This window comes from Ovis canadensis, chromosome 3 (genome assembly GCF_042477335.2).
Source record: "Ovis canadensis isolate MfBH-ARS-UI-01 breed Bighorn chromosome 3, ARS-UI_OviCan_v2, whole genome shotgun sequence".
Classification (NCBI taxonomy): Eukaryota; Metazoa; Chordata; class Mammalia; order Artiodactyla; family Bovidae; genus Ovis; species Ovis canadensis.
The window spans coordinates 93,260,952-93,284,681 of NC_091247.1; the positions used below are offsets into that span (position 1 = coordinate 93,260,952).

At 42.6% G+C, this 23,730-nt stretch overlaps 1 protein-coding gene across 1 annotated transcript in view; it reads right to left on the minus strand.

Moving 5' to 3' along the window:
* Nucleotides 1–1,323: 1,323 nt before the first annotated feature.
* The window catches only part of PAIP2B (poly(A) binding protein interacting protein 2B), a 47,050-nt gene continuing 24,643 nt past the window's right edge, over nt 1,324–23,730 (minus strand). Inside the window, exons 2-4 of the mRNA XM_069583640.1 lie at nt 10,410–10,558; nt 8,317–8,493; nt 1,324–7,336 (exon numbers count right to left, since the gene is read on the minus strand). Of these exons, the coding sequence (XP_069439741.1) occupies nt 7,280–7,336; nt 8,317–8,493; nt 10,410–10,547 (372 nt within the window). The 5' untranslated portion in view covers nt 10,548–10,558 and the 3' untranslated portion in view covers nt 1,324–7,279. The remainder of the gene's footprint in view (nt 7,337–8,316; nt 8,494–10,409; nt 10,559–23,730) is intronic.

The window sequence follows — 23,730 nt, forward strand, 5'->3', positions numbered from 1 at the left end:
GAGATGTCTGCCAACTGTGATGAGTGCTCTGAAGGTTTTTAATACAAAGATTAAAATTGAATGATACCCTTATACCAACAAAGTTTGGTGAAAATGTATGGACTGTACTGTTTACAGTATCTGTACTTTATTATACTTAAATTTTGAATGAAAGTTCTGGACGATGCACATCTTGAAGGCTGAATCGTTCAGGCCCTGTATAGACATAACTGCAGTATCTCAAAAAGCTGTAACTAGGCAAGTCAGCTCAGAGTTCTAGAAATCTGATTGTAAGAAGGAGGCAAAGAAAAGCACTCAAAACCCATAGGCTAGGGTCTGATCCCCTGATCTTTCTACCATATAAAATAAAGCCTCTCAGAGAATCAATGGGAGGAAGATTCCACAAGAGCAGGAATGATGCCTGCTTATTAACGTCAGCAGCCCTGGTGCCTAGAACAATGCCAGGTACCTAGCAGGCTCTCAGACTTGTTCAGTTGAAAGTGAAGTGGCTCAGTCGTGTCCAGCTCTTTGCAACCCCATGGACTGTAGTCCACCAGGCTCCTCCATCCATGGGATTCTCCAGGCAAGAATACTGGAATGGGTTGTCATTTCCTTCTCCAGGGAATCTTCCCGACCCCTGGAGGAGATCGAACCCAGGTCTCCTGCATTGCGGGCAGGTGCTTTAACCTCTGAGCTACCTTGTTCAGTAGTTGAAAGGCAAATACAGAATCTGTTAACTTGTTTTCTAGAGAGAAGTAAGTTTTTCCCAGGAACAGGAAAAATAACAGCTATCCTTCAAGCTCAAGGATTTCCTGTTTCTGCCTCTGTTCAAAGGTACTCATATTATTGCCAATATTACTACCATGTATTAAGTGCTGATCATATGCCAGGCTGTATTTGAAATTATATGTGGTCAAATTTTCACAACAGCCCCAGAAAGGTGTTATACCTTGACAGATAAAACAGGTTCAGGCCAGAGGCACTAAGTGATGGAGATGGGATTCACTTAGGTCTGACTTCCAAGACAATGCTTTTAATACCTTGTAACACTTTTTAGAGTGGGAAATTGTGCAAATAAAACATTCATATTGAGACAAAATCACACACACAACTTCCAAGACAATGCTTTTAATACTTTGTAACACTTTTTAGAGTGGGAAATTGTGTAAATAAAACTGATTCATATTGAGACAAACATACACACACCCTCCTCTAATAAAACTGTGCAAATAAAACTGATTCATATTGAGACCACACACACACACACACACACACACACACACACACACCCCTTCTCTAATATAATGACCCCACTGAAGGAAAAACAGTACCACTGCCAGCAAATGCATTTTATTCTCATTTTAATGAGATTTTCAACAGCTGCCACTTTGTATAGCAAATTTTTTAAAATAACTTTTTTCCATTTTTGATACTTTTATGAAAATTATTTTCTTCAATTTTAAAGCTCTGCCCCTCCCACAAAGAACTATTAACAACTACCATGTAATGTATACATAGGGAAAAAAAAGGAACAGAAACAGCTTTTAAACACCTGAGAAATAGGGGAAAAGGTCCAAAGTCCAGGCCTGGGCCTGCTAGAGGTGCTGAGCTGCCCTGGCACTGTCAGCACTTCACCGTCCACACCAGCAGATGTGTAGGCCGCGCGCAGACCCGCTGGGATGTACCACTCCCTTTCTCTTGACCTCCTCTGCTGGCTGTCCTCTTCTAAATCGATCCAACAAAGGCAGCATGATCTTAACACATGTTCAGCTTTGTAATGGAAATAACATTGTTTAGAAAGTTCAGAGATTCTTCCCTCTAGGTGAGGAAAAAAACATATCCAACGCAGTATTGATGGTTTCACTTCTTTCCGCTCAAACACATGCTCATTAACTTGTTAATTATCAGATGCTGTTAATTATGCTGACATAGACAGCATGAAAGTTTCATATAAAAAATAAGATGCAAAATTATAAAAATTTCTGCAGCAGTTCAGTTTCCTTGTGGAGCTTCTGATGACAGAGCTGGTTCTGATAAGCAGTTCCTTTGACATGCACACCAGCTCCCCCATGAGTCCTGTGTTCTCAGGGTTCCATTCAGACCCCAAGAAGTTGAAATCCAAGTTTAGTAAGACTCCCTGCTGACAAAATGTGGTATACCCATCAATGGAATATGATTTAGCAATAAAGAACAAACTAGTAACAAATTATATGTCATGGTTGAACCTCAAAAATACACTAAATGAAGAAAGCCAGATACAAGAGACCAGGTTGTATGATTCCATTGAGATTATGTCCAGAAAAGGCAAATTTATAGTAATAGATTAGTGGTCGCCTAGAGCTAGGCAAGTACCATGCTGCTACTGCTAAGTCGCTTCAGTCATGTCCAACTCTGTGTGACCCCATAGACAGCAGCCCATCAGGCTCCCTGTCCCTGGGATTCTCCAGACAAGAATACTGGAGTGGGTTGCCATTTCCTTCTCCAATGCATGAAAGTGAAAAGTCAAAGTGAAGTCGCTCAGTCGTGTCTGACTTTTAGCGACCCCATGGACTGCAGCCCATCAGGCTCCTTCATCCATGGGATTCTCCAGGCAAGAGTACCGGAGTGGGCTGCCATTGCCTTCTCCAAGTACCATGGGTACCATGTAAATAGACATGAAGGATCTTATTGAGGAGATGGAAAGGTTCTGAAACAGAATTGTATGTCTGTGCCACTCAGAAAAGTTATTACAACCACTGACTTGTACACTTGAAATGGGCAAACTTTATGATAATACGCCTCAATAAAGGTGTTAAAAAAAAAAAAGTCCCTGTCTTGCAAACCACCCATCAAGAATTAAACATTTCCGAAGGCCCACAATCAACAAGAGAGGATTCTCAATTAGTGTTGAGTTACAGAGTGAAAACATTTTCCTTACTATTTACAATATTAAAAGGGAGCCAGTAAGAAGACAGGACTGGGAAAGAAAGCTCAGCAGACCTCACAAATGAGACTCCTGATAACAAAACATAAAGGGCCTTTTTCTTTAAAGATGGTGCATCTGTTCCTTTGTAGATTTCTCTTCTGTCCCCTGGGGGTAGGGTGATGAACCTGTAACACCCTGTAGAGATCAGTGTAGTTAGCTGTCCCACTCTATGACAACCCCTCCCCCGGCAAAATCTGGACTGTGGATAGCTATGGAAGATTGGGCAGTGAGACCAGGCGGAGCTAGTGTGGTGGAGAACCTGACTGCCAATGCAGGAGACTTGAGAGACTTGGGTCCGATCCTAGGCTGGGAAGATCCCCTGGAGGAGGACATGGCAACCCACTCCAGTATTCTTGCCCGGTAAATCCCATGGACAGAGGAGCCTGGTGGGCTACAGTCCATAGGACTGCAAAGAGTTGGACACGACTGAGGCGACTTAGCACGTACACATGAGTAGTATGAACTCAGGACACAGTGAGCCATGTACAGAGGCCGTGTAGGAAACCTGAATGTATCCCTGGGTCAGCCTCCTATTCCCCTGACCTTTGTCACTAACGGCAGCTTCAAAATGGGAGAAATAGAAGATTAAAAGCAGGGGGAAAAAACCTTACTAAATTGTGACCAACCAAGCCTGCGGATGAAATCTGCAAGGCAGCAGAGCAGTGGCTGCAGAAAGTACGCTGTGTACCACATGGAGACCAGGAGAACCAACAATCTGTGTGGGCAATGAGAGGGGAAACGGTTCACATGGTTCACATGGGTGATTGCGGGCAAAGGGAGGAGGAAACCAACATTCCCGATGCTCACCAGATCTCAGTCAGTCCTCCTGCTCTCTCCACCCACTTCCCAAACTAATGAGCTCTACATCTACCCCGGAAGAGAGTGGCCAGGGATATACAGTCTTTCCCACATGTTCTCCAAATCTTGGTCAAAACTGTCAGGCCTCTGGCTGAGCTCATACATCAACGTAATCCAAATCAAACACTACTATTAAACGTGATGCCAGGATCCTCAGCGAAGAACACTTGCCCCCTCCCATCTCAGCAGTGTAGAGTCCTGGGCTCCTGGTGTTTACATACTGGCTTTGCAGCAGCACTACTGAAGAAGTTTCCTTTGGCTACCTCTTCACACAACTTTCCTCCCTGACATACATGAATTTACACTCTGAGGTCAAAGTGTTTGACTGACCTTACTTCCCAGCATCTCCAAACGCAAGACAGAACTTTGCCATTATAGTAATACACAATTTGAAAAATGCTGATTACCTCTAAAAACACTTTAAAGTCATAATTAGCATTGTAACTTTAATAAAAGAGACCCAGGCTGTTTTCACTTTGGAAACTAAAGGTGCTGCAAAGGTCTAGCCTTTTCCTTACAATTTTCTGGGGTTTGACCTTATGTGGTACCCTAAAATCAACTGCCACAGTCAGAAACTGGCCCAAAGACCCAAAGCTGCAGCTGCTCAGGCCTAGGCTGTATCCATCAAATTCTCTGTTGCAGTTCAAAGGGATGGAGAAACTAAAAGGCATTTGTTTTTATCTTCTTGAAGAGCAAGAGATAAAATACTTTTCATTTTGGAGTTTGAGTCCAATAACCACAGAATCAATCACTAATAAAATAAGACTGGGACCAGTCAGAATTGGCAATTGTTAAAAATACATGTTCTGTTTCTATACTTAAACTTCCAGTTGCCAAAAAAAAAAGTAGTGGCTTAAATTCAACATCAAAATCATCACTTATAATAATACCAGCCTCATCCTGAAAAGAACAGATCTAGTCTGGCTTGCATCCATAATCTCTCCTACGAGGAAAAGTCAGTCCAGCCTTTCTTCACTGAAGACCCAGGAAGACCCACATGCATTTCCTGCTAAGGAGGTGGCAAACTGACTATAGCTGGACCCGTGGTCTGGGTGACAACTGTGCTCCCACCTCACAACGTAAAATAGATGGAGAAAAGTCAGAATGCAAGAGGAACCACCAGAAGCACAAACACACACATTAAAAAGGTGGTCACACTGCCAGCCACCTCCTGATCCCAGGGTCAGCACACTGTGTCTCAACAGGACTGGAAAGGCCAGTCCTCGGGTTCCGCTGCTTATCTGGCAGGAAGCTTTCTTACTCCTGACCAAATATGCCTTGTGAAATCATGCTGACATCCAAGATGAAACCCACAGCAGAAGGAGAAGCAAGCCGCTTGGACCACACCTAACAGCTTAGCCTAGGTGTCGATGAAGATCTGCTCCATGCAGATCCCTGAAGGACTTCCCAGACCAGCAGCCACAGAAAGAACCCGCGCTCCTCTTTGTGATGGAGACACCATGGTCTCGAAAACGGCTCCTGCTGTAATCCCAACACATTTTCAGCAGCCTTTAGAATTCTGAGCTCGGACAAGCTGATGCAGATTGAAGGAGGAACAGCAGTCCTGGAAGAAAGAGACCTTTGTTTCTACACTTCCAAGGTCCTCGCCTTATCAGAGGCAAACATTCCAGCTGAAAGCTGAAGCTGGAATTAAGACATTTCTTTATTTGCAGCCCTCCCTGAACACAGTTAAATGAGTTCCATTCTCTCAAGGTAGAGGCTTTGCGAATTCAGGAGCCCATCCGGAAATATGGGTTTGTATTTTCAATCTGACATTACCCTGTGGCTGTTAGAAAAGTCAGCAAGGGACCTCATAAGAAAAAGGAGAAATTCTTCAGTTTTCCAGACCCTAGTCCTTTCCTTCCAACCTCTGTCCCATAAACACATACTGAATTTACAGACTTTATTCAAGTTCCATGATCTTTTCCTGACAGGCTTGTCATACAAGACAGTGGCGGTCATACAGAGGGGCCACTGTTCTCCTCAGGCCCCTGCCAGTCCTCGCCCATCCTGGGAGAATGGCCAGGACCAGACACGCTCTTTTTCAGACCTGACTCTGCCACCAACCTCTCCAGCACACAAAGGCATCTCCTGGTGCCCAGTTTAGTTCCTTATGAGTATCAACAACAACAACAACAACAACAATAACCAAAACACCTGTGACCTGTGGGCAGGAAAAGAATATACCCAGAAAGTTCAACCTAGAAAACTCAAAAAGCTGGGTATGTGGGAACAGCAAAACTTTATAACTGCTGAAACTGTCCCGGTGCATCACACAGTCACAGGGTCAAGCGGGACTCACTCTCCTAGGCTTTTCTGGAGTTCTTTTGCATAATTCTGTAAGGTGGGGAGAAGCATCAAACTGTGAATGGAGCTTCTTGCTAGCATTCTGAAAAATACATGGACTTATAAAAGTTTTGTACATGGACTTATAAAAGGTTTGTACACAAACCTTTTTAAGGAAAGTAAGATACAGGTGGACCAAGTCTTCACAGGGCTAGGAAAAACCTGTCAAAATAAATTTAAGACGATAACTATCAGGATTCAAGGATGATCTCTCCAGACTGAAGCTGATGGCCAGCAATGCATGCCTCTCACACACCTTTGGTAACAGTCTCTTCTTAAAAACAGAATAGGGTTCGGGGCAGAAAGGAGACAGGGGATTGGACACCATGAGAGACGAGGTGGCAAATCCACCCTAGAACTCTTATACCTTGTAAATAATGAGTCTGATGGCAGCCGTAAACAGAGGCTCAAGAGTAGATCAACAGTAAGTCAATGACTCAAGTGACACCACCATCCCAGTCCTCTCCTGTACTTTCATCAACCATCAAAAGATGGCTGATGAAAGTTGGTTTATCAACCATCTAAAGTACTGGTAAACCAGTACTTTTAAGCCTGTGTTTCCTTGAATGGGGTTCAGGCAAGGAGGCACGGGCTCAGCAGGCCAGTGGTAATCCCCGCACATTGCAGGAAACCCCCAGGGGTCAGGGAGCTGTGTACTCTGGTTTACAACACCTGTTTCTTCCAACTGACCCTCTTCCCATCCAGCTCAACAGACTGAATATGTAGTGCTCCAGGTGTTCATTGCCCTTGGTAAGTAGACAGCAGGGTGGGGAGGGCATTTTTAAACACCCAGATTTTCTTGGTCAGCTTATTCTTTTAAACACACACAGCAGAACATTCCTGATGAGGGCATGAGGAAAGACTGCAATTTCCCTAAATCGAAAAGCTAATAAAAATAATAGGAAATTGCTTCAAATGAAAGTCAGCAGAACAAAAGAGAAACACTGAGAGGCTTGTAGAGAAAGACTGAGCACATCAGTCACTGTAGTCACAGTGCCAAGTTAAACCACTGCTCCCTTCCCCGCTGTGCACCCCCTGCCCATCCCACCCCCCTCTTCAGCTCCGCCTTTTTGTGCAGCACTGTCCCCAGATGTGGGGACATACAAGTCCTCCTCAACGCCTTCTGTCAGCTCAGTACTTCACTCCTGGTACAAATTCCTTGGCGTCCGGATTCAGGTTACTTTTGCTCTGAAATAAGAACCAAGAGATAATAAATCCCAAGGCAAGCTGCACTTTAGCACTTTAAAATTTATTTTCTCCTTGCTTATGTTATTACCAGTACCTTCCTCTCAGCCCAAAGGAGAGAAAAAAACAGAATTCCTTGCAACTCAGGCAGTTATTCCTGGACTGTTCTCAGTGGCTCCTGATGGACTCAGCCCCTGCTAACCTCATTTTCTCCTCCCTGCTTTAGACTCCTGTTCCCTTCATGATGTTTTCATTAGAGGCTTGTTAACCTGGACTCAAAAAATAATTTTTCAGTTCACAGGTACCTTAACTCGATGAAAATCAGAGTACTCCATCAAACTAGATTGGTTACCACAATCCCTGTATTATTTTTGTCTATCCTCCCTTTGGTTAGCTACTCTCTTGATCGACAAGATCTTGATCTAAAACCTCAGCAAACTGCCAGGCAAAATCATTCAGACATGAATTGTGCAAGAACAATGTCACTTATGGAATTCTGACATTAAGTAAACATGGAAGGCAGAGAATTCATTTATCTGGTCTTCCAATTATAAGTGAAAAACAGTCTCTTAGAAGTATATTCCTTCCAAAATGAACCAGCAGTTTTTATAACAGAATCATTCAAAACTATAAATACAGATTTGAGGGACAGTAAAAGAAAAGGACAACAGCAAATGATAATTTAAAACCAAACCTCTTCCACGTTCAAATTTTTATCCTTAATCCCAATTCTGTTTTGAAAATGCCGCTGGAGAAAATGAAAGTTGGTGACGCTGCAGCAATCACATTTCCACGGTGCTTTAAGAGGCGCAGTGCATCTTCAGTGCACCCCCTTGTTATTGCCCAGGTGGTGAGTGAGTGACGAAACAGTGACTCAGAGGGCGCCAAAGCTTGCCCAAGGTGGTTGGGCCAAAAAGAGAGACGTGACTCCAAATCCTATATTCTTTTCACTATGTCACATGTGGAACTACGTATGCTCTTACCAAAATATCTTCAGAAGCATGACCATCACTGACTGACAGTCCATTCAACTGTTGCTGCAACTGTCCCATGGCCTGAGGCAGGTCTCGTGATGGAATAAACCAGTCTTGGTCTTCCTCGTCCAGCATCTCCTGAAAGCAGCGGTCCAAGAATTCTTGCTCCTGCAGCTCCTCCTCCACCTGGCAAGCAATGGGGAAGAGCTCAGACTTAACTGTCCCAGTGGGACTCACACTTTCTAGTCTTTTTCTACCTCTTTCTTTCAGAGGTTATAACTTTGCAACTAAGAATGATCTTGTATGAGATCTACTAAGAATTATGATCCTTTTAATGAAAGGCTAGAAAGAAATATAACTTTAAGTATTTTCAATCAAATTCCATAAAAAATAAGACAGGAAATAGTCAAAATAGCAGAAATTCCAGGTTTTCACAGATCTAATATGTGACACAGATATTTTTCACTCATATGGCACTTAACAGAAAATCATTTTAAAGCTTGAAATTTTTTTTCAATCTTATTGAGAGGCGGTTCTTAAATTTCCCATTTTACAAGTATGAAAAGGGTTCAGGAACTATGTATCTAGACTACTACCTGGACAGTGGAGATTAAACCAAAACCAACTCCCAGCTTCTGGCCCCCTTTTCTAGTAATAAAGCCCCTTCAGGAGAAAAATACTTTCAGAACCTTAGAAAGATATAAAGAACACTTTCTGGCATACCAGTAGAAAATTCTTTCAAAACAAGAAGAAATAATACAAATATTTAAACAACTTGCATATTTCTGAAAAAGAGTATCTTAAATCTAAAGCAATATATAGCAAGGATATTTTATACTTATTTGCAGACCCTGTTAACTCTTGGTAAAGAGTATGCTTCACTCTGGAGATCAGTGTGATTTTCACAGGCCTCCCGCTTCATGTTTGGCCATCCCTGTAGGCTGCCTGGTGACTGATTCACAGCTCGTATGCCGCCACCAGAGGGCTAGTCAAGCAAAAATAATCACCCAAACTAGCCAATATAGTTGAATCCAAAGGAAAAGTCACCTGTAGCAAGACTTAAACATATGATGTCAACCTTACAATTAACTATACTTTTTATTTTTTTTAATCTCAAGTAAATTAGTTACAAAGTACTTAAAATAACAACTGAAAATATTTCCAAACTACAAGATTTAACATGACTGCTCAGGATCTGCCCTAAAACTTTCCCTGAGAGCATAATATGTTCTTCCATATTAAGTCCACCCTTATTTACAGGCACAAGCCACAAAAGCAGTTACCTGGGCCCACGGGTGTCACAGGAAGCACGGTCTATGTACTGTTCACATAGATCATAACACAGTGAGCCACAGCAGGTGGAAACTCCTGGCTGTTTCCTAAACTTGTTTCCATCTCCCCAAAGCACCAGTTGTGCAGTTAAAATCGAATTTCCTGTCTCCCATGCTGGATATGGCCATGTAACTATAATCACATAACGTCCCCAAGAAGGGATATGAGTACTCTGGCATCATTTGGTTAAAAGGAGACCCTTTGCCTTGACATTTGGCTCTCTCCCTTTCCTATGGCTTGACTTCAAGTTACCCTACAGTTGCCAAGTGCCCTGGGAGTGGCAGGGCAAAATGATGGAGGGCATCAAGTGGTTGCAGAGTCACCTGTCTACCTGGAGTGCTTACCTGGGGGTGTTACAACCACAGAGATTTAAGACAACTGATTACTGCTGGGTCTTTGTGGAAGGAGTCTAGCCTTCCCCCACCAAATACACTATCTCAGACTTGCATTCTGCCAGTCCCTGAGTTCCTACTTGGGGCATGCCAGGCTGGCCTGTCTGCACACAGCTGCTGTTTCCCAGAAGCCTACACCAGAACACCATGGCATTGGATCCTCTTTTAATTAGCATGATAGAAAAATTTCAATATCGTCCTCCAAGGTATCTTCAATTTGGTCTCTTAGCAACTAAAGTTGCTTTTTGGTCAGCCCTGATCAGGCATCTATGTATTTTCAAGTTATTCTAAAGCCAATGAACACAATTCTCTTTTGACAGACTGATGGTAAAATACAGCTGTTGAACTACATGTATCATTAGCCTTTCACTTCTTTACCTGTCTGTTGAAATCCTCTTCATTCTCCATCCACATGTACTCTGCGAATGGGTTTTCCTTCTCATCATGCCCATTTAACACCTGGTCCTCTTTGGATTTTATATTGGGTGCTGTATTCGCCACACTGGATCCATTCATTATGACAGAACCTACACAGGAGCAAAAGAAAGGATAAAATGATACAATGATCCAGGAAATGAAGAGATTCTTCCAGATGCTTCTGATGTTCTAAATCAAAGTTATTAACTACAGATAAACAGAAAATGCTAGTCTGTAACTAGTTACCTATACAGATGTACAATTCTTTAAGAGTTAAAAGAAAAAACATCTCAGCTCAATTAGCTTTTCTAAGCAAGTGGGATGGGTGCTGGGTGAGAGAGGACCTTTTCAAGCCAAATTTCTGTAAGTTCTAGAACCTAACCAAGATCATAGCTTCCCTAACATTTAAAAAAGTAGAAAAAATACATTCTTAATAAACATTGTAAACGGTTGCCTCTTATTCTGATTTTTTTTTTGTTTTCTTCTTTTTTTTAAATTTTTTTTTTTTGCTTGTGCTGGGTCTTAGCTGTGGCATGCAGGATCTTTAATTTCAGCATGTGAACTCTGAGTTGCAGCATGTGAGATCTAGTTCCTCGACCAGGGATTGAACCCGGGCCCCCTCCACTGGAAGCACAGACTCTTAGCCACTGGACTACCAGGGAAGTCCCTATTCTGATCCTTATTAAGCTCTGTTTTTCTTTAAAACCTATTTCAAAAAATAATACATGCTTATCACATTGGAAAGCAAAAAGGAAAAAAGTAAGGTCACCAGCTGTCTAACTATACAGAGTTAAAAATGATTCACAATGTGGTGGATATAAGCTTGCTGAGTTCCCCTATGTACCTAAGGACACATATACACACACCCATTCCCCAAGCACCCATTCTTATAGTAACAGCATGATGTTCCATCATTTGCTCTTTCTCATTTCCATATTAATATAGACATTCTGTCGGTGGGTGTGTTTCCAGTGTTTCTGTATTATAAACGTGGGATGAACTTCTTGTGTTCAATTTCTCTAATGATTTTCTTAAGATAATTCCTAAAAATAGAACTGCCATATAGGAAAGAATGTTTGTTTAGGGCTCGTGATTTATGGCCAAGCTGCCTAGAGTTTAAATCCCCACTGGTATTATGTAAGTGCCTGTTCATCTGCACTCATGAGTGTTCTTTTGGCTTCCAAATTCATTGTGGTATGCTTGCTATCGTCTGGAATGTATTTATTTTCAGTTCTTTATTTAAAATTTAACCATTCTTCAAAAACAGTTGTAGGACTTTCCTGGGGGTCCAGTGGTTAAGAATCTGCCAGCCAACGCAGGGGACGCAGGCACGACTCCTGGTTCAGGGAGAAACCACATGCTATGGACCAAGCCCTCGCACCACAGCTACCGAGGCCAAGCACTAGAGCTCGCGCTCCGCAGCGAGACAAGCTACTGCATGAGAGGCCCTCGAACCGAAACTAAGGAGCAGCCCCGGTCGCTGCAACTAGTGAAGCCTGGGCACAGGAGTGAAGACCCAGCACTGCCAAAAATAACCAGATAAACAAAGACGGAGCACTGTAGTCTTTACGCTCTATAGTACCTCCTCTAAGCTCTTGTAGGTAATGAGCATCGTCTTAATACTACTTAACTACTCTGTTTCATATGTATACTCTTTCTCTTCTTAGTTAGATTCTCACCTCCTGAAACACGAAATGAAAAGCTTTTATATTTTGTAATCTTCCTCAATATTAGGAACTTCATTAATACCCATGGATCGTCGTGCTTAGGCAAGTCTCCCTTTCCAGCCTGTCTCCTCCTTTCAGTATCAGCTCAGTCCTCTCCCCAGCGCTCCCTGGGGGCACCTTTATGTTTTAATACATTATTTTTCACTTATCTCTGTCTTGGTAACATTCATGAAAAAGTTCTTCTCTGCTTCTGGGTACACTAAAAGTTACTGAAGTTTTTTCAACTTTCAAACCTGTTATGAACATTAGAAAATATAATCTTAAAAGACAAAGTACAGTTGTGAAGAGTAATAAGAATATGGGCTTCCCTGGTGGCTCAGCGGTAAAGAATCTGCCTACCAACGCAGGGGACACTTCGACCCCTGGCCTGGGAAGATCCAGCGTGCTGTGGAGTGACTAAGCCCACGTGCCGCAACTACTGAGCCCGTGGTCTAGAGCCTGGGAACCTCTACTACTGAGCCCACACACCGCAACTACTTACGCCCATGTGCCCTAGAGCCCATGCTCCACAAGAGAAGAAGCAGTAAGAAGCCCCTGTTCACCCCAACTAGAGAAAAGGCCAGTGCGCAGCAACGAAGACCCAGTAAATAAAATTGTATAAAAAAAGATGAAAAAATAATTCATCGATAGTTCAAAGAGAATTTAAGACAGAACCCATGTAATTCACTGTTGGTTTAATTAGGCCACCTAGTATGAAATATATCAGTTTAATATATTTTAGACAGAGACCAGAGAAGGTGATGGCACCCCACTCCAGTACTCTTGCCTGGAAAATCCCATGGACAGAGGAGCCTGGTAGGCTGCGGTCCATGGGGTCGCGAAGAGTCGGACACAACTGAGCGACTTCTCTTTCACTTTTCACTTTCATGCATTGGAGAAGGAAATGGCAACCCACTCCAGTGTTCCTGCCTGGAGAATCCCAGGGACGGGGGAGCCTGGTGGGCTGCCATCTATGGGGTCACACAGAGTCAGACACGACTGAAGCGACATAGCAGCAGCAGCAGCAGACAGAGACAAAAGAAATCAATGATTATTTCAAATACTGCTCCAGAATAATAATCCCATATGGCTATAAAAGGGGGGAAACCAGTTTTTATTTTTACCACTTCCATTTTCAGCATAACAATGATAGAAGCAAGTATGTTCCAAACATCAGGGCAACTGAGTAAATAGGTATTTCTAATCAGAGACTTAACAGGTCTTGAACCTTGATGGATAGCACTTTCCAAAGATTCATTTGGCAGTTGCTTACTATTCTCATAGCTCAGTTGGTAAAGAATCTGCCTGCAGTGCAGGAGACCCCAGTTTGATCTGTGGGTCAGGAAGATCCTCTGGAGAAGGGATAGGCTACCCACCCCAGTATTCTTGGGCTTCCCTGGTGGCTCAACTAGTAGAGAATCTGTCTGCAATGTGGGAGGCCTGGGTTCAATCCCTGGGTTGGGAAGATCCCTGGAGAAGGGAAAGGCTACCCACTCCAGTATGCTGGCCTGGAGAATTCCATGGACTGTATAGTCCATAGGGTCACAAACAGTCAGACACGACTAAGCGACCTTCATTTCACTTCACTTACTATCAACACGGTGATTTCTCCCCACATTATGGAAGTCACCCACAGAGAATCAGACATCCATTTTCTAAAACATCTGCCTTTGCCACCAAAATAAATCCTGAGTGCCCATGACTGTTAGGAGAAAGGGAAAGCAGAGGAAGAAAGAACAGAATAATCCTAATTCAAGAGAAAGGCAGAGCACAGAGAATACATTGCAGGATATACCTGTTCATGAGAAAGGGAATGGAATATTAACACAACTCAACATGGGGATATTATCTAATTTAATGTAAACATTTTAAGAAGTTTTTTTTTTTTCTAACACAAACACTTTAGAAAAGCAAAAAACACTGTGATTGGGACTGTCAATACTATGAAAATTGTTCTCTCCACAGTAGGTTACATAGTGTTGAATTGTATTTTATACAATTCCACCTTTTCCAAACAATTGGGAAGTTTGGTTTCTCTAAACAGCAGCAATCCAAGAGCTTAATTTGTATAGTGCTTAACAACAGTAGTCATGTATGGATGTGAGAGGTGGACTGTGAAGAAAGCTAAGCACTGAAGAATTGATGCTTTTGAACTGTGGTGTTGGAGAAGACTCTTTAGAGTCCCTTGGACTGCAAGGAGATCCAACCAGTCCATTCTAAAGGAGATCAGTCCTGGATGTTCTTTGGAAGGAATGATGCTAAAGCTGAAACTCCAGTACTTTGGCCACCTCATGCGAAGAGTTGACTCACTGGAAAAGACTGGGAGGGATTGGGGGCAGGAGGAGAAGGGGACGACAGAGGATGAGATGGCTGGATGGCATCACCGACTCGATGGACATGAGTTTCAGTGAACTCTGGGAGTTGGTGATGGACAGGGAGGCCTGGCATGCTGCGATCCATGGGGTCACAAAGAGTCGGACATGACTGAGCGACTGAACTGAACTAACAATTTATAAAGAAATTTCATATTTATGCTCTAACTTAAAGTATATATTCTGTCCAACCTCACTTAAAAAAATAACACCCAGACACTGCTAAAGACCAAAGAAGGTACTGGTTCAGCGGCTAAGCAAACGGGGTTGCTGGGTTGGTTCAATAACAACACTGGTTTGTGGGCCCACTGTGTGACAGTGACACCTGGTGCTTAATGTGCCTCTTGACATTATTAGTAATGGGGTGAGCATGGGGAGGTTTGGCTGAAGAATGGTAAATCCTAGGTACACTTGGGAAATGCCATCCAACTTGGGGAAGACAGCAGGTAAGACAGGACCATTGCCTGTAACTTCCTTGACTGTCCTGTTTCCAAAGCTGCATGTAACACTCTCTGTTTCCAGCTCCTCTCCAGCTCACCAGCCATCATGCTTGCCTTCCAAAAGCACGGTGTTTCTCTAACCATCTTATTTTGATAGTTCACTTTCATGACTTTGATCCTCCCACACCAAGTCACATCACTGTGAAATTCTAGTCTAGTGGAGACAAAGAAAATGTCCCCAAAGCTTTCAGAGATGGTGAAAATGCTTGGTTACAAAAGTAGGATTACAAATCAGAATGGCTGCTCTGTTGTCAGCTACACTATGGAGAGGGCCATGTGACTAGGAGTTCAATTTTTTTTTTGTTGTTTTTTGGGCAGCTCTGCTTGGCTTGTGGAATCTTAGTTCCCCAAAAAGGGATTGAATTCGAGGACCCCAGCAGCGAAACAGCCAAGTCCTAACCTCTGGACCACCAGGGAATTCCCAGTTACTCAGTCTTGTTAACAAGCATGCAAGTTTCGAAGGTCATCTTCCCACCATCAAGTCCTCAGATGAGACCATCTGAACTTTATGAGATTCTGAGGTAGGGGCACCCAGCTGGGCTGCTCCCAGATTCCTGACCCACAGGAACTTTGATACTAAATGTTTATTGTTTTAGCCTGCTAAACTTTGGGGTAAGTTCTTATATAATAATAAATAAATAACACAGGTATTCAGTAAACATGGACATCTAGCTCTGCCATACAAACCACCAGTTGCCACCCATCTATTAAGAAGGCAAACGTGGAGTCTGAAGCAGGTCATTGTTTGAGGAGTTCTTCAAGAACTAGACTCAATAGCACATAAAGGAGTTGATGTCTGGTCTGTATCTAAACTGCATTAAGAAATCTAAGAACTATTTGAAACTCATTCCCCGCCTCCATCTCACTATCCCTCTTAAATGTGTGGCAAACATACTGAAAATGGAAAATAATGATTGTCATTTGGCTGAAGATGGTAAAGCATGTAGTCAAAACAGGAATGCTAAGCTCCTGCCAAGCATATGATTTAGCACTTTACCTCGGTCAAGAGTTTGTGTTTAAGATATTTGGCTTGAAATAGAGGTCTTGGTTCCCAACCACAAAGAACTTCAAGACGTTTAATATACCTAGGATATTTCCAGAATACATACTTCATCAGTTCAACACTTTGAAAAATCACAACTTTCAGATTCAACAATTTTTCCAATCCAAAACTTGGCTATTTTTTTTTGAACCTAGATGAGATTTTTTTTCAGAAGCTAAAACTAGATTATGCCCAGGATAACAACTTGACTGTCAAGAATACTTGGAACTATTGACTCAATTATTGGGAAAAAGTCTATTGAGTAGTTTATATTAAAACTAGTCTCTACTATTCTGTTTCCTGCAGTTTTGTTAACTTCATTCAGTCTGGCTGTTGTCGTTCAGTCGTTAAGTCGTGTCCGACTCTTTGTGACCCCATAGACTACAGCACACCAGTCTCCTCTGTCCTTCACTATCTCCTGGAGTTTGTTCAAATTCACATCCACTGAGTTGGTAATGCTATCTAACCATATCATTCTCTGCCGCCCCCTTCTCCTTTGCCTTCAATCTTTCTCAGCATCAGGGTCTTTTCCAATGAGCCAGCTCTTCACATCGGGTGGCCAAACTATTGGAGCTTCAGCTTCAGCATCAATCCTTCCAATGAATATTCGTAAAGGTGATTTCCTTTACGAATGACTGTTTGATCCCCGTGCAGTCCAGGGGACTCTAAGGAGTCTTCTCCAGCACCACAAATCAGTCTGGTGAATACGATTTAAAAAATTAAACATTGTGAGTAACAGTTTTACATGTTTACTTCAAACATGTTGCCACTAGATTCAGGCTTTGGTCTTTCCCAGGTACATCTTAGTAACTCAGGTAATTAGATGCGCTCACTCACTAGAATCTGTGTGTCTACCCTCAGCCCTGTGCTTGACAGCTATTTTCACAAGGTACACAGTTGTTTCACTGACGGTATTTACATTCTCTCAGGAGAGAGATAAGCAAATAGTTAAGAATAATTAGTACTAAATTAAAAGGAGAGGCAAAAGGGACTATTAGAAGACAGGAAGACCCAATCTAGTTCAGGAGTGGGGGGTGGCTAAGAAGGGTTTCCCTGAACAAGCAACATTTAGATTGATACCTGAAAAATTTGTTAGCTAGCAGGAGGGAAGAGAGGGAAAACCATGTGCAAGGATTCAGAGGCAGGAGGGAACTTTCAAGAACTGTAAGAAGGTACATACGCATATAGTTTGAGTCAGAGGAGAACCTCCTTCCTTGGAGAACGGCCAAGGAAGAGAGATGCGGGTGCAGAGGCAGATGGACCTGATCATCTAGGACACCAGAGGCTACATGGAGAATTTTGGAGATCATCCGAAAAGCAGTGAAAGCCACTGAGAGCAGTGCTCAGCAGCACAGCGACATGACTCAATTCATATTTTGTGTTACTCAGGCTGCCACATGGAAAATGGATTGGAGAGACTGAGAGAGGACAATGGGAGACCAGTGAGGCAGCTAATGCACTAACCCAGATGAAAAACAAAGGCAGCTGCTTAGACTAGGACAATGGAGGTAAGAAGAGAGGAGATTCCAGACCTATTTTAGGCTTTTCTGGTGAGGAACTGGATGTGGGGAGACAAGGCGAGGCAGATACCGAGGATGACTCTGGCACCAGCAACTGGGTGAGGGGTGGTGTCACTCGCTGAGCTAGGGAACTCCACAGGAAGGGCGGATTTTTCTTGGGTGGGGATGGGGATTCAAGGTATAACGGGTGATGCCTTCTATACTGGACACATTAAATGTGGAACGCCTCTGAAGCACTCAAATGGTGACACAGGTAGCTTGCTTGTGTGCATCAATAGAAGAGGCATGACTAGACACAGAAATCTGGAATAGTCGTCTACACACATGGTGCCCGAAGTCATGGGTCTCGAATGTTGCCTAGGGAGAGAGGGCAAAGTCAGGTAAGACAAGGAGAGAGACAAGGAGACTGAGAAGGAAACCAGAAGAGTGTGACGCCACAGAAATCAAGGGAAGACAGAACCCTTCACTTATAGTGAGTTGAAAGGTAGCCCCCAAAAAGATATGTTCAGATTCTAATGCCGAGAATCTGTGAAGACTACATTATTTGGAATAGGGGTCCTTGTAGACGTAACTACATTAAGGACCTTGAGATAAGCAGAGCATCCTGCATTATCCCAGGAGGCCCTAAATCTGATGGTAAGTGTCTTCTAAGAGAAAAGCAGGAGATTTGACATGGAGAAAAGGAGGCAATGTGACTGGGGAGGCAGAGATTGGAGTGGTGGGGCCACAAGCCAAGGAATGCCTACAGGCACCATAAGTTGAACAGGCAAAGAACAGAGTCTCCTCTGCAGTCTCCAGAAAGAGTCCAGCCTGATTTTTTGTTTCTTGACTTCCGATTTTTGACTTCTAGCCTCCAGATGGTAAGAGAAAAAATTCATGTTGTTTTAAGCCTCCAGTTTGTGATAATCTCCCACATTAGACACAGAGGACTGTGTAAGTAAGGCAGGTATGTTGAAGGCTGAAGCGAAAAGTGAAAGTGAAAGTCACTCAGTGAAAGTGAAAGTCGCTCAGTCGTGTCTGACTCTTTGTGACCCCATGGACTATACACAGTCCATGGAATTCGCCAGGTCAGAATACGGGTGTGGGTAGCCATTCCCTTCTCCAGGGGAATCTTCCCAACCCAGGGAACGCACCCAGGTCTTCAATATTGGAAGTGGATTCTTTACCAGCTGAGCCACCAGGGATGCAAGGTCAAAAGGAAGGCTGAGAAGTGTCTACAGAATTTAGGACCATGGAGATATCTTATGACCACAATAAAAGCTGGATCCTTGAACAGAAATGAGGGAGAAAGTAAAATGGATGAGATATGAATAGCAGGTGACAGGAAATAATCAAAACTCTTTCAAGGGGCCAGGTGCCAAGGAAAGGAAGAGGAATGAACAGGAACCAGAGGGATGGAAGGTCCCTGGAAACTTTATTTTTAAAGACTGGAGAGCCCAGAACATGTTTAAATGTTCACAGAAAGAGTCTGGTGGAGAGGGAGAGCTGGAAATAAAGGAGAAAGAAGGAAAAGCTGATAGTACAGGCTAGGGGAAGGTAGGAAGAGATACTTACTTGTTTATTCTTTTGAATAGCTAATACATTCTGATGATTCAAAATCTAAATGCCTGGGATTCCTAATTAGTAGCAGTTAATTATAGTAAAAGAGAATTACTAATTAAGAATGGATGATGAGCATAAAGTCAGAGCAAGGGAAGCACATTGGGAGAGACATTTAATCCATTACAAAGCCTTACTCCATGAAACACTCTTAACTCCATGGCAGATTTTCACTTCCCTGGTGGCAGGAATGTAAGTCTCCCTGTCCCAACAGTTGCTGGAGAAACCTACCAAACTCTAACTCTAGAACTTTGCTTTTGTTTTCTCTTCTAATTTTTCATAGTCATATATATGTGTATACATATAACATATACACAAATTTTAAAGCTACATAAGCACTAATAGAAAGTAATTTTATGAATTTTAAATACATACTGTCAACCAAAAACAACGCAGGAGGCTGCAAATAAGAAATGAGTTTATTTGGGATCTTAAGAATTGGAATTCAGGAACCACAGATTTGGGTAACCCCAGAAGAGGGGAAACAGTGAGAGATTTTATTTTCTTGAACTCCAAAATCACTGCAGATGGTGACTGCAGCCATGACATTAAAAGATGCTTGCTTCTTGGAAGAAAAGCTATGACCAACTTAGACAGCATATTAAAAAGCAGAGACATTACTTTGCCGACAAAGACCCGTCTACTCAAAGCTATGGTTTTTCCAGTAGTCATGTATGGATGTGAGAGTCAGACTATAAGGAAAGCTGAGTGCTGAAGACTGATGCTTTTGAACTGTGGTGTTAGAGAAGACTCTTGAGAGTCTCTTGGACTTCAAGGAGATCAAACCAGTCAATCCTAAAGGAAATCAACCCTGAATATTCATTGGAAGGACTGATGCTGAAGCTGAAACTGCAATACTTCGGCCACCTGATGCGAAGAACTGACTCATCTGAAAAGACCTGGATGCTGGGAAAGATTGAAGACAGGAGGAGATGAGGATGAGATGGCTGGATGCCATCACTGACCCGATGGACATGAATTTGAACAAGCTCCAGGGAGTTGGTGATAGACAGGGAAGCCTGGTGTGCTGCAGTCCATAGGGTCACAAAGAGTCGGTCACATGACTAAGTGACTGAACTGAACTAAAAAAGAGTGTTGCGAGGAAAACAAACAGTCATAAAGACAAAAGGGCATAAGATTGTTAAAAGTTGCCTGATGAGTGGGGCAGAGAACATATTTGAATACATAATAGTTGAAAACTTTCCTAACCTGAAAAGGAAACAGACAGCCGGGTCCAGGAAACACAGAGTGCCAAGCTGGATCAATTCAAAGAGGGCCCTACCAAGACACACTGTAATTAAAATGGCAAAAATTAAAGATGAAGATAAAATATTAAGAGCAGCAAGGGAAAAGCAATGAGTTACATGCATGGTAACGCCCATAAGGCCGTCAGCTGAATTTTCAGCAGAAACTCTAAAGGCCAGAAAGGACTGGCACAATATAATTAAAGAGATAAAAGGGAAAAACCTACAGCCAAGACTATTCCACCTGGCAAGGCTTTCATTCAGATTTGATGGAGAGGTTAAAACTTTAGTCACTATATTTACTTTTGGTTGCACTGGGTCTCCACTGTTAAGCGTGGGCTTCCTCCAGTTGCGGCAAGCAGGGGCTACTCTTATTGCAGTGCACGGGTTTCTCATCGCAGTGCATGTGCGCTAAGTCGCTTCAGTTGTGTCTAACTCTTTGGGGATGCTATGGACTGTAGCCCTGCCAGGCTCCTCTGTACAAGGGATTCTCCAGACAAGAATATTAGAGTGTGTTGCCATTTCCTCCTCCAGGGGATCTTCCCAACTCAGGGACTGAATCTCTGAAGTCTCTTGCACTGGCAGGTGAGCTTTTTTTTTTTTTTTTTTAAACCACTAGCACCAGCTGGGAAGCCCTCTCATTGCTGTTGTGGAACACAGGCTCAATGCACACAGGCTTCAGCAGTTGCAGCACAGGGGCTCCGTAAATGTGGCTCGCAGGCTCCAGAGCACAGGCTCAGCGGTTGTGGCACATGGGCTGAGCTGCTCTGCACCATGTGGAATCTTCCTGGACCAGAGATCAAACCCATGGTCCCCTGCATTGGTAGGCAGATTCCTATGCAGTGTACCACCAGGGAAGTCCTCAAAAGTTTTAAAAGATGCAAAAGCTAAAAGATTTCAGCACTACCAAACCAGCTTTACAAGAAATGTTCAAGGGACTTCTCTAAGCAAAAAAGAAATGGCCACAACTAGGAGCCTTAAAACTATGAAAGAAAAAAGCTCACTGTGTATATTAAAGTCAAATATACACTAAAGGTAGTAAATTTAACTACATACAGAGTTGGTAGGAAGGTTAAAGAATAAAACTAGTAAAATCATCTATATCTTCAATTAAAGGAGTCACAAAACAAAATGGTAAAATATGACAAAAATAGTAATCATGAGGAGAAGGGAGTAAAAATGCAGAGTTGTTAACATGCGCTTGAAATCAAGAGATCGGCAACTTAAATAAACATATTGCTATAAATGAACCTCACTGCAACCATGAACCCAAAATCTATAATAGGTGCACACACAAGAAAGAGAAAAGATTCAAATGCAACACTAAAACAGCCATTAAATCACAAATGGAAGTAAAAGCTGCTCAGTTATCTCTGACTCTTTGGACCCCATGGGCTATACACAGTCCATGGAATTCTGCAGGCCAGAATACTAGAGTGGGTAGCCTTTCCCTTCTCCAGGGAATCTTCCCAACCCAGGGATCGAACCCAGGTCTTCAGCATTGCAGGCGGATTCTTTACCAGCTGAGCCACCAGGGAAGCCCACACAAGAGAAGAGAACAAAAGCAAAATAAAAGGACAAAAAGGAACTACAAATACAAAGAATAAAACGGCAATAAATACATATCTATCAATAATTACTTTAAATGTAAAGAGACTTAAGACTCCAATCAAAAAACAAAGAGTGGCTGAATGGACTATAAAAACGAGACCTCTATGTATATATATAGGCTTCCCTGATAGCTCAGTTGGTAAAGAATCCATCTGCAATGCAGGAAACCCAGTTTGGATTCCTGGGTCGGGAAGATCTTCTGGAGAAAGGCTGGCTACCCACCCCAGTATTCTCGGGCTTCCCTGGTGGCTCAGACGGTAAAGTGTCTGCCTGCAATGGGCGAGACCTAGGTTCGATCTCTAGGTTGGGAAGATCCCCTGAAGAAAGAAATGGCAACCCACTCCAGTACTCTTGCCTGAAAAATCCCACGGACAGAGGAGCCTAGTAGGCTACAGTCCATGGGGTCACAAAGAATCAGACATGACTGAGTGACTTCACTTTCACACATATATATACTGCCTACAAGAGATTCACTTCATACCTAAAGCAACATACAGACTGAAAGTAAAGGGATGGAACAAGATACTCCATGCAAATGGAAATCAAAAGAAAGCCAGGATAGCAATACCTATACGGACAAAATAGAATTTAAAACAAAGACTGTTACAGGAGACAGAAGGATATTACATAATGATTGAGGGATTAATCCAAAAGTAAACTATAACAACTGTAAATGTATATGCATTCAACATAGGAGGATGTAAATATAGAAAGCAAATATTAACATAACATAAATATAGACATAAAGGGAGAAATCAACAGTAATGAAATCATGGTAGAAGACTTTACCACCTCATTTACATTAATGAACAGATCACCCAGAGAGTAAATCAATAAGGAAACACTAGCCTTAAATGATACATTAGATCAGATGGACTTAACAGATACACATAGAACATTCCATCCAAAGCAGCAGAATACATTCTTTTCAAATACACAGGGAGCATTCTCCAGGATAGATCACAGCTAAGCTTTAGTAAAATTAAGAAAATTGAAATCCTATGAAGCATTTTTTCAACCAGAATGCTATGTGACCAGAATATTAACTATAAGAAAAACACTGCAAAAATGTAAACATGTAATTCAGTTCAGTTCAGTTGCTCAGTCGTGTCCAACTCTTTGCAACCCTTTGAACCACAGCACACCAGGCCTCCCTGTCCATCACCAACTCCCAGAGTTCACTAAAACCCATGACGATTGAGTTGGTGATGCCATCCAACCATCTCATCCTCTGTCATCCCCTTCTCCTCTTGCCCTCAATCTTTCCCAGCATCAGGGTCTTTTAAAATGAGTCTGCTCTTCGCATCAGGTGGCCGAAAGTATTGGAGTTTCAGCTTCAACATCAGTCCTACCAATGAACACCTAGGACTGATCTCCTTTAGATTGGACTGGTTGGATCTCCTTGCAGTCCAAGGGACCCTTAAGAGTCTTCTCCAACACCACAGTTCAAAAGCATCAATTCTTCGGCATTCAGCTTTCTTTATAGTCCAACTCACATCTATAAATGGCCACTGGAAAAACCATAGCCTTGACTAGACAGACCTTTGTTGGCAAAGTAATGTCTCTGCTTTTCAATATGCTGTCTAGGTTGGTCATAACTTTTCGTCCAAGGAGTAAGCGTCTTTTAATTTCATGGCTGCAATCACCATCTGCAGTGATTTTGGAGCCCAGAAAAATAAAGTCAGCCA